Raw genomic sequence first — 12,444 nt, forward strand, 5'->3', positions numbered from 1 at the left:
CCTTCTTGTGCCATGGCCTGGAAACTTCCTCCAGACAGTAACTTGGGGTCAGTTATAATCATTGGGATAATGTTTATTTATATTTCATTTTCTGTCAGTCAGTTGTAGGTTCACCTCATTTGTTTTCCAAAGTCCTGTGAAATCTGTTATCTAATATCTGAAAAGAGCTTTTTGGATATTTTGTCTGGTTTTTGAGTTGGTTGTAGCAGGAAGGCAATTCCAATAGCAGTTACTTCTTCATGAACAGAAGCAGAAGTTCTACCAATTGCAAAACAACTTTTTAAAGGACAGTAATTGTAGGACTAGTTTTTTAATAGCCAGAAATAATGTGTAAAAGGATAGGGCAGATTTTTGTGGAAAGATATGGGGGCTGTTGTAGAGAAGGAAATGCCAACCCACTTCAGTATTCCTGCCTGGAGAATCCCATGGACAGAGGAACCTGGTGGGCTACACTCCATGGGGTCTCAAAGAGTTGGGCACAACTGAGTGACTAATATACACACACATGTGGGGGCTGTTGAGAGTTGTAAACCTATAAAGGTCTGTCTTGCTCTTGGGAGCAGCATAGCTGATGCAGTGCCTATTTTCCTAATGACTGGGCAGGATTCCACATTCTGTCAAATAAATTGAAAGTCCTGCCATGGTCTTATATCTGCTACCATCTGTGAACGAGACAGTTTACCTCTATAGACCTAGTGGGAGAGGCAGGAGAGGGGGTTGTTCTTGGAGGAGCCTGGCACACATTTCTCTTTGTGCCTTGGATTCTTTATCTGTTTTGTAGTCAGATGCCTTACTGTTATCACCTCTGACACACTACTTCCCACCCACTTTCCCAATCACTCAATACGTTTTTGAAATCATTCAACTCTCTTCTTTCAGTGACTAGGCCATTCACTGTTTCACCAGCTCCTCATGTGTGAATCTTTGTGAATATGTGCTAATGTTGAAATTGAAAGCCTGCCTGATGGTGGAGCCTAGTGTCATGGTTTATAAAGCTCCTACACTGGATAGCCATTGACTGTAGGGGGGCCTAGCACTCAAATTTCCATGCCATTGTGTTAGTCTGTCCGCTTTTAGAATGTACTCAGAAATCTGTTCATTTGAACAGACAGTTCCATCATGTTCACAAAGTCTCCCAAGGATGATTTGGGCTTAAGGTTGTTATTCCTCCTGAGATCCAGTGTTGACCATGGTTTCTCTATCTTAGCATTATTGACATTTGGGAGTAGATAAGTCTTTGTTATTTGGACCATTCTGTGAATTGTAGGATGTTTAGCAGCATCCTTGGCTTCTACCTACTAGATGTCACTAGCACCCTCCTGTTTTGACAACCACATCTGTCAGATGTCCTCTGGAGGTGCAAAATTGCCCTAGTTGAGAGTCACTGGTATACACATGCTATCGTGCGCCACACTCCAGAGAACCCATAGATATGAAACTCTAGGAACTAAACATGAAGAAACTTAATAGGACATTGGTGTCCTCTTGGGTGAGCTCAGTCCAGGGTGTCTGCCCCATCCAGGGTGTATACCAGGAGGACACTGACCTTGCAATGTAAACACCAGGATTTGAGTCCTATCTCTGCAGATTTGGAGCAAGTTTCTCTACTTTTCTGCTCTTAAGTTTCCTTTTGTGAAAATGAGGAAAGGTCTTGTTTACTTCACATGACACAGTTGTGAGAGCAAAATGAGGTTTTATGTATAAACACACATCTATATGATATAAGGATACACAAACAAGGACTTAATAATGGTTCAAATATAAGTGTACTTATTTGCAAGTATGATTAAAAGGGTGATATAGGAGAAATGTCTCTTTCAATCCATCATGCAGTATAGTCTTTCCTGTGGCTTCTAATATTGTTCTATGCTAGAAGACATAGTAGGGGATGTCTAGCTTTTTTTTTTTTTTAAAAAATATGGAACGCTTCACGAATTTGCGTGTCATCCTTGCGCAGGGGCCATGCTAATCTTCTCTGTATCGTTCCAATTTTAGTATATGTGCTGCCGAAGCGAGCACGGGATGTCTAGCTTTTAAGAAAAAGAAGAAAATTGTCTTTTCAGTGGTTAAAATTTCAATTAAAATATATTTTAATATATTTAAATTTAAAATAAATTGAAATAATATTTAAGTTTAAAATATAAATTAACATGCAAATAGTCATGTTTTTATATATACTTCTTAATTTTCCATTCAGTAATCTGACCAGTCTGCACAAGAATTTAAATGTCTTGACAGAAGGTAGTGGTTTTTAGTTCTCTTGGGATTTCATTGTAATGAGCCTGGTGAATAATTCAGGAATATATGAGAGGCCAATATATGGGCAGCACCTGGTGCTATATTGTTCATGTCTAAGTATGCAGAATCCAAAGATGGCATTCTACACCTGTCACTATTATTCTGTCTTAAACACAAGTCCTTTATTCAGTGGCTATTGAAATAATTGATTTTTTCCTCTTCCAATTTTCCTCCATAGTAAAAGAAAAATGTGCTAAGCTGTCCCAGAAACACAAACCAGAAGTGGCATCCTCTTTAAAATTTCCACTGGTAAAATTTCAAATCTGTTTTTCTTAAGAGATAGGTGCTTTAAAGAATTGGGGACATGTCTGCCTTTTCTGCTGGGATTAATTTGAGCCTCTCTGCATTTCTACTTTTGTTCTGCAAAGTAGAGCTTGTTTTTAGATCACAGTGTTCATATTGTAGTCATCTTCTGAGAAAAGATGGTTACTCGCTCACTCTGTGGGAATTTTTAGAACCCTCAGTTTCTCTGCCTACTACCCGAGTAGCCTTTCTAGTAGTCTGACAGTTTTAAAAACAAATGAGTAAAAAACTCTTAATAAAGTGTTTGCATATCCTTCTGAGATTTCATCTGACTAGACATAGAATGTTCCTCCATTTGCTGAGCGAATAGGAGATCACAGGACCAACCAACAGACAATGTGTGCAGACACTATGGGGCACCTGAGCCCACTGTCAGCCAGGACCAGACAGAGCTTAATCCCTGAGGTGCATAGAAAGATCTTGGAAGGCCAGGGGGCGTTCCTGGTAAGGAAAAAAAGGAAGATGTGCTCACATATGTAAACTAAAATTTTTGTAGTGCTGGGCCATGAAAAGATCTGAAGAGGGGCTGTAGAGCTTTATATCTATAAATTGTTAGATGTGCTTTATCTTTGTTTTTAAAGTATTGTTTATTAAAGAGGTTTTGAAATATATTCATTTAAATATATATTGTATTTTAAACTTTCATTATATATAAGAATGTATTGTGTATAATTATGTACAATAAAAATATGCTTCCCTGGTGGCTCAGATGGTAAAGAATCTGCCTGCAATGCAGGAGACCCAGGTTCAATCCCTGGATAAGGAAGATTCCCTGGAGAAGGGGATGGCCACCCACTCCAGTATTCTTGCCTGGGAAATTCCATGGACAGAGGAGCCTGGTAGGCTACAGTCCATGCAGTTGCAGAGTCGGACACAGCTGAGCGACTTTCACTCGCTCACTGGCCTAAACCTTTGTTATATATAAGAATGTATTATGTATAACTATATCTAATAAAAATATAGCTATTATAGTTAAATGTATAATATACTTTAAAACCTCTGTAATAATCCATTTACATATATGTGTGTTTTTGTGTTTGAGTAAATTATATGTATATAAATAAAACATTTATTTATTAACAGGTTTAATTGCTTTCCTTTCCTTCAGGACCTGTGTGAGAGTACTTGGAGCAGTGACTGCCATCTGGTGGCAAGCTAGAATCATCGCTTTGTGTGACCTAATGGTTACTAAGATGTCCACTCTTGACTCACGTGGTCTGCACTGGCAGCAGGGGACCAGGAGAGCCTGGAAGGTGTCTGATAGGAGCCTAGTGAAATAACTCTCCGCTTCCACCTGAATGGATTGTTCATCCCAGATTCTGAGCCAGGATCCAGCTCCAAAATGGCGCCTCTGAAGAAAAGATCTGAGTTGCTGTTGTGTTTTAGTCAAAGATCTGCTGGTTACCTACCAGTGGGTAACCGAGACTGTGAATAGGCACATACCAAGAGGGGTGTATGATGACATGGAGCCTGAAATAAACTGCTCTGAATTGTGTGATGGTTTTCCTGGTCAGGAGCTGGAACGTAGACCCCTTCATGATCTCTGCAGAACTATAATTGTAAGTGAGCAGCCATGGGGTGTCAGGGCTGCTGCTTAGATATACATGTTGTTGTTGTTATTGTTGTTAATGATAATGGTGGTGGAGGGGGGAGGGGTAAATGTTTATGCAGGACACCTGTGTCTCGACTCTGGCGGTGATGGGGGCAGTTCATGTTTGATCTATAGAAGAGCTTCATTTCTAACAGCTTCTCTTCATTCTGTTCTCAGACCTCTTCCCACCACAGCAGTAAGACCATTTCTTCATTATCTCCTGCCCTCTTGGGTATTGTTTGGACTTTCCTAAGCTGTGGACTTCTCCTCATAGCCTTCTTTCTTGGCTTCACAATTCGCTGCAGGAAGAACAGGTAAGCAGCCTATGCCTAGTTTCTCATCTCTCATCACCTGAAACATAAAACCCAGAGTGTTGGTGTCATTTTGGCACCATGAACTGCTGGCTGGTGTCAGAAAATCTTCTGTCCTACTGCGGCATTAAGCTATGTGAGACGCTCCCCCTGACGGAGGCCTGGCCTTGCAGTACAGATCCATCTTGAGAAGGTGAAAGATCTTCCCAGTATTGTGCTAACTACAACGACATCCAAAAAAGCTAATGAAGGGTTTCTCTTCATGAAGGAAGGTGAGATCCTTCTGAGAAGATGTATTTGTGTTAAAAACAGAGATCATGTAAAGAAATATTCCAAAGCAACATTAAAGTTTATGGCAGCAGAATTGGAACCAGTCTGGGTAAGCTAAGATTCTGCAAAAATAGTGAAGCCCTACTCCTGGCTATTCTGCTAGACAATTGTGACTAGTTGGGAAGTCACTGGTTCCTCCAGGTAAGTGTGTATGGCACCCAGGACTGACAAAAGGGACTTAAAGAGTCTTTCCTTCACTGCCATCCAGTCGTTCCCTCACGACCCACCCCATCTCTCCCTTTCTGTACTGTCATTCTGCTCCAGCTGTCCCAGGCTGCCTCCTGAGAAGCCTTGCTCCAGCCCTGTCTCCCTGGCCCACAGGCCATTTCTGGTTGGATCCTGTTGTCAGATTTCAGCAACTCCCTCAGAGATGCCAAACTCATCTGGCTCCATACCAGCCTGACATTTTGTGGTAATCAGTGTGTTTTGCTCCATTGCCTGAGCTTGGCACTCAGATGAGGGTCATTTAGTCGGATTTGTCTGTAGGCATTTGGGGTGCCTCTGGCTATCTGAGGCATGGAGGATGTGAAACTGTTAGGCAGCAGTGGCTTGATCTGCTGGGTCAACCTCAGCATGGCCATGAGTCATGGCACTCAGCCCTGGGGATACCCCTGAAGTTTCCCCAGCCACTTTTCACTCTATTCCTTAGATACACTAAGCCTGCTCTCATCTTAAGGCCTTTGACTTACTGTCCCTTTACTGTTCCCACTGCCCAAGAGTCTTCTCCAGATCTTCCCATGACTAGTTCCTTCTCATCTGATAGGTCTTGGCTCAAACATCATCTCTTCATAGAAGACTTCCCTGATCATCATATCTGAGATTACCTCTTTACAGAGGTAAAGAGAGCTGGCCACCCAGCCTCTACACCTCATGCCATATCCTATCACTAATTTATTTTCTTCACAGCGAGTCTCACTCTCTGACATTACCATGTTTGTCGATTTACCTGTTTATTGTCTGTATCACCCACCAGAATGTAAAATCCATGAAAACAGGAACCTTCTCTGTCATGTTCACCACTGTCTCCAGTACTTAGAACAGACACGAACATAAGAAATGCTCAGTATATATGCTTTTGCTTCCCTGATGGCTCAGTGGTTAAGAATCTGTCTGCCAGTAAAGGAGACATGGGTTCAATCCTTGGGTCAAGAAGATCACCTAAAGAAGGAAATGGCAACCCACTCCAGTTTTCTTGCCTGGGCTATTCCATGGACAGAGGAAACTAGCAGCATATAATTCATGGGGTTGCAAAAGAGTCAGACACAACTGAGAGATTAAACAACAACAAAATATGCTTTCAGTCATCCTGGAAGGAAGGAGATTTAAATCCCAGCAGTGTCTGCTGCCAAGAAAATGACTAGGAAAATCACACATTTCAAGGTTAGAAAACTATGGAGTATTTTGTTTTCAGCTGCAACATATTTCTGTAATGCAAATTAATGCCTAGTTGGCAAATAAGAAAATAACATCATTGGTTCATATGTAATTTTTCCCCCAGAAAATCAATAGTTTAAAGCATTGAGGGCCAATTTTTCTTAAGTTAAAGAAGGAAACCTTAAGTTAAGAATACTGTGGCAGTGCAAGAAGTAGATGGTTTAATGACTTCAAGAAGTGGTATTCTACCTTACAATGTGACCCTATCTGATGAAGTCGTGGGAGCAGATAAGACATGGAAAAGACATTTCTCTTGTTTTTAAAAACAATGTGCTGTTGAAGAGAATATAGATTAAAAATCAATTTTTATGACAATGTTATCTATTGGAGGTAAATGCCCTTAAAAACCTATCTCTTGCAGATTTAAGGCTATAAAAATCAACTGTGATCCTGGGTACAAGTGGTAGTGGACATCTACTGAGTACTAACATTTTAATTGAGATAATTATTATTTTTTTAGTATTCTGGTTACAAAGCTAAATGTGTTTCAGATGTTATGGTCCCATATTATTTTTCCCATAACCCATTATTTTTATACACAGTTTTGTGGAATGCAAGGTTTTTTTTAGAAGCATTTATATGTCCTGTTAAAATAGGAACACTTATAAACAGTGTTATGCTAGAAGCACCTATATTTCTTTCATTCTGTTGAAGGTTTTGTTGCCTGTCTTGCTTGCAGTGGGAGCATGACTTGGCATAAAGAATAAAATATTAAGAGACACTGTGAATAAAAACACATTTCGCAATTAAGTAGCTTACAAGGTCAGACAGGGAAAGATAAAATAACCCAGTTTCAAAAGCACTTTCTTAAATAGCAAAATTTGTTCAGAGGTGCAGCATCACAGTTAAATGTCTCATTTCATTCCATTTCTGTGGTCTCTAAATTTCTGCCTGTGATTCTGTGTGTGCCAGATTAAGAAAAACATTTTAATAAAATAAAAATAATTTAGTAATGTTCAAATTCTGTCACTGATATTGCATTTTTATAACATTTTAAAATGTAGTCTACAAGAGAAAATCAGTAAAGATATAGAAGACTTGAACAATCCCATTAACCAACTGGACCTAATTGACATTTGTATAATCCTACATCCAACAGCAGCAGAATACACATTCTTTTCAAGTACGCATGGAACATTTACCAAGATAAATCATCTTCTGGGCCATAGAAAAGGTCTTATTAAATTTAAAAAGATTCAAATCACAAAGAGTGTGTTCTCTGACCCACAATGGAATTAAACTAGAAATCCATAACAGAGAAACCTCTGGAATATTCTGAAATATTTGGAAACTAAATGTTGTTGTTTAAACGCCAAGTCATGTCCAGCTCTTTTGTTAGCACTTTAAAATAACCCATGATCAATAAATAAATAAATAAAATAAAATAACCCATGATCAAAGACAAAATCAGAAAGGAAACTAGAAAGTATTTTCAACTGAATGAAGGTGAAAACACAACATGTCAAAATTTGTCAGATGCCATTAAAGTAATACTTTAGGGGAAATTAGAGCAGTAAATTCCATGTTATAAGAAGAAAGATCCACCTTACAGAACAGAAAAAAAAGGGCAAATGAGTCCCAAAATAAGCAGAGGAAAGGAATAATAAAGATCAGAGTGGAAATTGATCAAAGAAAAAAACAGTGAAACCAAAAGCTCTTTATGAGGATCAATAAGATTGACCAACTTCTAGATCAGGAAGAAAAGATGAATTACCTAAGTAAGGAAGAGAGAGCTATCATCACTAAAGATTCTATACATATTAGAAGGATAATAAGTTACTGTCATGAACAACTATGGTAGGCAGACTCTAAAACGTTCTCTGATATGACCTACCTCCTAGTTGTCATACTCTTGTGAAATCCCTTCTCCTTGTGTGTGGACTGGACTTGTTGATTTGCTTATTAATCACTTGGAATAAGGTTACAAAAAGGGTATGGGATCCCTTTCAGTCTTTCTCTTACACACTCTGAGGAAATACACCTTCCATTTTGTAAGCTGTCCTGTGGAGAGGCCCACATGGCCAGGAACTAATGTTTCTAGTCTGTAGTCAGCAAGGACTTGAGGATTACTAACAGGCATGTCAGTGAGCTTGAAAATAGATCATCTGAGGTCTGCTAAGGACAATGTGAATAAGCTTGGAAGCAGATTTTCCCCTTGGAGGACTACAGCCATGGCTCACCAAGAGGTACTTGTGAGAGACTCTGAGCCAGAGGCACCCCGCTAAACTGTGCCTGTATTGCAAAAATATTACCAGTTCTACAAAATTCTTCTAAGAAACTGAAAATAAAGGAGCATTTCCTAATTCATTCTAATGAAGAAAGCATTACCCTGGTATCAAAATCTAACAGACATTAGAAGAGAAAATATCATAGGCTTATGAACACAGATCCAAAATTCTAAACACAATTTTAACAAACTGAGTACAGTTCAGTTCAATTCAGTCGCTCAGTCCTGTCCGACTCTTTGTGACCCCATGGACTGCAGCACGCCAGACTTCCCTGTCCATCACCAATTTGCAGAGCTTTCTCAGACTCATGTCCATTGAATCCATGATGCCATCCAACCATCTCATCCTCTGTCATCCTCTCTTCCTCCTGCCTTCACTCTTTCCCAGCATCAGGGTCTTTTCCATTGAGTCAGTTCTTCGCACCAGGTGGCCGAAGTATTGGAGCTTCAGCTTCAGCATCAGTCCTTCCAATGAATATTCAGGACTGATTTCCTTTAGGATTGACTGGTTGGATCTCCTTGCAGTCCAAGGGACTCTCAAGAGTCTTCTCCAACACCGCAGTCAAAAGCATCAATTCTTCAGCTCAGCCTTCTATACAGTCCAGTTGTCACATCCATACGTGACTACAGGAAAAACCATAGCTTTAACTAGGTGGACCTTTGTTGGTAATGTCATGTCTCTGCTTTTTAATATGCTCTCTAGATTTGTCATAGCTTTACTTCCAAGGAGCAAGGGTCTTTTAATTTCATGGCTGCAGTCACCATCTGCAGTGATTTTAGAGCCCAAAAAAGTAAAGTCTGTCACTGTTTCCACTGTTTCCTCATCTATTTGCCATGAAGTGATAGGACCAGATACCATGATCTTAGTTTTCTGAATGTTGAGTTTTCAGCCAATTTTTTCACTCTCCTCTTTCACTTTCATCAAGAGGCTCTTTAGTTCCTCTTTGCTTTCTGCCATAACGGTGGTGTCATCTGCATATATGAGGTTATTGATATTTCTCCTTGCAATCTTGATTCCAGCTTGTGCTTCATCCAGCCTGGCATTTTGCATGACGTACTCTGCATATAAGTTAAATAAACAGGGTGACAATATACAGCCTTGACGTACTCCTTCCCAATTTGGAAGCTATCTGTTGTTCCATGTCTAGTTCTAACTGTTGCTTCTTGACCTGCCTATAGATTTGTCAGGAGGCAGGTAAGGTGATCTGGTATTCCCATCTCCTGAAGAATTTTCCACAGTTTATTGTGATTCACACAGTCAGAGGCTTTGGTGTAATCAATAAAACAGAAGTGGATATTTTTCTGAAACTCTTGCTTTTTTGATGATCCAGTGGATGTTGGCAATTTGATCTCTGGTTCCTCTGCCTTTTCTAAATTCAGCTAGAGATCTCTTCAAGAAAATTAGAGATACCAAGGGAACATTTTATGCAAAGGTGGGCACAATAAAGGACAGAAATGGTATGGACCTAAGAGAAGAAGGTATTAAGAAGAGGTGACAAGAATACACAGAAGAACTGTACAAAAAAGATCTTCATGACCCAGATAACCACAATGGTGTGATCACTCACCTAGAGCCAGACCTCCTGGAATGTGAAGTCATGTGGGCCTTAGGAAGCATCACTACTAACAAAGCTAGTGGAGGTGATGGAATTCCAGTTGAAAGTGAAAGTTGCTCCATCATGTCTGACTCTTTACAACCCCATGGACTATACATATACAGTCCATGGAATTCTCCAGGCCAAAATACTGGAGTGGGTAGCTGTTCCCTTCTCCAGAGGCTCTACCCCACATTGCAGGCAGATTCTTTACCAGCTGAGCCACCAGGTAAGTCAATTCCAGGTGCACTATTTCAAATCCTAAAGGATGATGCTGTGAAAGTGCTGCACTCAATATGCCAGCAAATTTGGAAAACTCAGCAGTGGCCACAGGACTGGAAAAGGTCACATTTCATTCCAATCCCAAAGAAAGGAATGCCAAAGAATGTTCAGACTACCACACAGTTGCACTCATCTCACACGCTAGCAAAATAATGCTCAAAATTCTCCAAGCATGGCTTCAACAGTACCTGAACCGAGAACTTCAGATATTCAAGTTGGATTTAGAAAAGGCAATTTGATCTCTCTTTCCTCTGCCTAAATTGAGTACAACCAATATCAAAAGAATAATTCATGATGACAAAGTGAATGCAAAGTTGTTTTAATATCCAAAGAACAACTAATATAATACGCCATATTTACCCACTGAAAAAGAAAACCATATGATCATCTCAATAGACATAGAAAGATTATTTGACAAGATTCAACATACATTCCTGATAAAGTCTCAACAATCTAAAATAGAAAAGGATGCCCTCAACCTAATTAATGAATCTATGAAAAACCAATAGCTAAAACCATTTTTATTTTTTTTTTCATTTATTTTTATTAGTTGGAGGCTAATTACTTTACAATATTGTAGTGGTTTTTGCCATACATTGACTTGAATTAGCCATGGATTTACATGTATTCCCCAGCCCGATCCCCCCTCCCACCTCCCTCTCTACCCGATCCCTCTGGGTCTTCCCAGTGCACTAGGCCCGAGCACTTGTCTCATGCATCCAACCTGGGCTGGTGATCTGTTTAACCCTAGATAATATACATATTTCTATGCTGTTCTCTTGAAACATCCCACCCTCCCTCGCCTTCTCCCACAGAGTCCAAAAGTCTGTTCTGTACATCTGTGTCTCTTTTTCTGTTTTGCATATAGAGTTATTGTTACCATCTTTCTAAATTCCATATATATGTGTTAGTATGCTGTAATGTTCTTTATCTTTCTGGCTTACTTCACTCTGTATAATGGGCTCCAGTTTCATCCATCTCATTAGAACTGATTCAAATGAATTCTTTTTAATGGCTGAGTAATATTCCATGGTGTATATGTACCACAGCTTCCTTATCCATTCATCTGCTGATGGGCATCTAGGTTTCTTCCATGTCCTGGCCATTATAAACAGTGCTGCAATGAACATTGGGGTGCATGTGTCTCTTTCAGATCTGGTTTCCTCAGTGTGTATGCCCAGAAGTGGGATTGCTGGGTCATATGGCAGTTCTATTTCCAGTTTTTTAAGAAATCTCCACACTGTTTTCCATAGTGGCTGTACTAGTTTGCATTCCCACCAACAGTGTAAGAGGGTTCCCTTTTCTCCACACCCTCTCCAGCATTTATTGCTTGTAGACTTTTGGATAGCAGCCATCCTGACTGGCGTGTAATGGTACCTCATTGAGGTTTTGATTTGCATTTCTCTGATAATGAGTGATGTTGAGCATCTTTTCATGTGTTTGTTAGCCATCTGTATGTCTTCTTTGGAGAAATGTCTGTTTAGTTCTTTGGCCCATTTTTTGATTGGGTCATTTATTTTTCTGGAGTTGAGCTGCAGGAGTTGCTTGTATATTTTTGAGATGAATCCTTTGTCTGTTGCTTCATTTGCTGTTATTTTCTCCCAATTGAGGGCTGTCTTTTCACCTTGCTTATAGTTTCCTTTGTTGTGCAAAAGCTTTTAAGTTTCATTAGGTCCCATTTGTTTATTTTTGCTTTTGTTTCTAATATTCTGGGAGGTGGGTCATAGAGGATCCTGCTGTGATTTATGTCAGAGAGTGTTTTGCCTATGTTCTCCTCTAGGAGTTTTATAGTTTCTGGTCTTACATTTAGATCTTTAATCCATTTTGAGCTTATTTTTGTGTATGGTGTTAGAAAGTGTTATAGTTTCATTCTTTTACAAGTGGTTGACCAATTTTCCCAGCACCACTTGTTAAAGAGTGTATATCCTTGCCTCCTTTGTATATCCTTGCCTCCTTTGTCAAAGATAAGGTGTCCATAGGTTTGTGGATTCATCTCTGGGCTTTCTATTCTGTTCCATCGATCTATATTTCTGTCTTTGTGCCAGTACCATACTGTCTTGATGACTGTGGCTT

The 12,444-nt window shown here is 39.7% G+C and overlaps 1 protein-coding gene and 1 non-coding gene across 3 annotated transcripts in view; one reads left to right on the top strand and one right to left on the bottom strand.

The window, feature by feature from the left end:
• The window catches only part of GPR156 (G protein-coupled receptor 156), a 116,368-nt gene that overhangs the window by 22,917 nt on the left and 81,007 nt on the right, over positions 1 to 12,444 (top strand). The window contains exons 2-4 of one of the 2 annotated variants that reach the window (XM_043874207.1): positions 2,477 to 2,547; positions 3,710 to 4,160; positions 4,370 to 4,506. In XM_043874207.1, coding sequence (XP_043730142.1) covers positions 4,065 to 4,160; positions 4,370 to 4,506 — 233 coding nt within the window. In that variant the 5' untranslated portion in view covers positions 2,477 to 2,547; positions 3,710 to 4,064. The remainder of the gene's footprint in view (positions 1 to 2,476; positions 2,548 to 3,709; positions 4,161 to 4,369; positions 4,507 to 12,444) is intronic. The other variant, XM_043874206.1, reaches the window with a different exon arrangement.
• On the bottom strand, positions 1,913 to 2,019 carry LOC122676304. The gene has a single exon (XR_006335563.1). It is a non-coding gene; the product is annotated as a U6 spliceosomal RNA (small nuclear RNA).

This window comes from Cervus elaphus, chromosome 19 (assembly GCF_910594005.1).
Source record: "Cervus elaphus chromosome 19, mCerEla1.1, whole genome shotgun sequence".
NCBI lineage: Eukaryota > Metazoa > Chordata > Mammalia > Artiodactyla > Cervidae > Cervus > Cervus elaphus.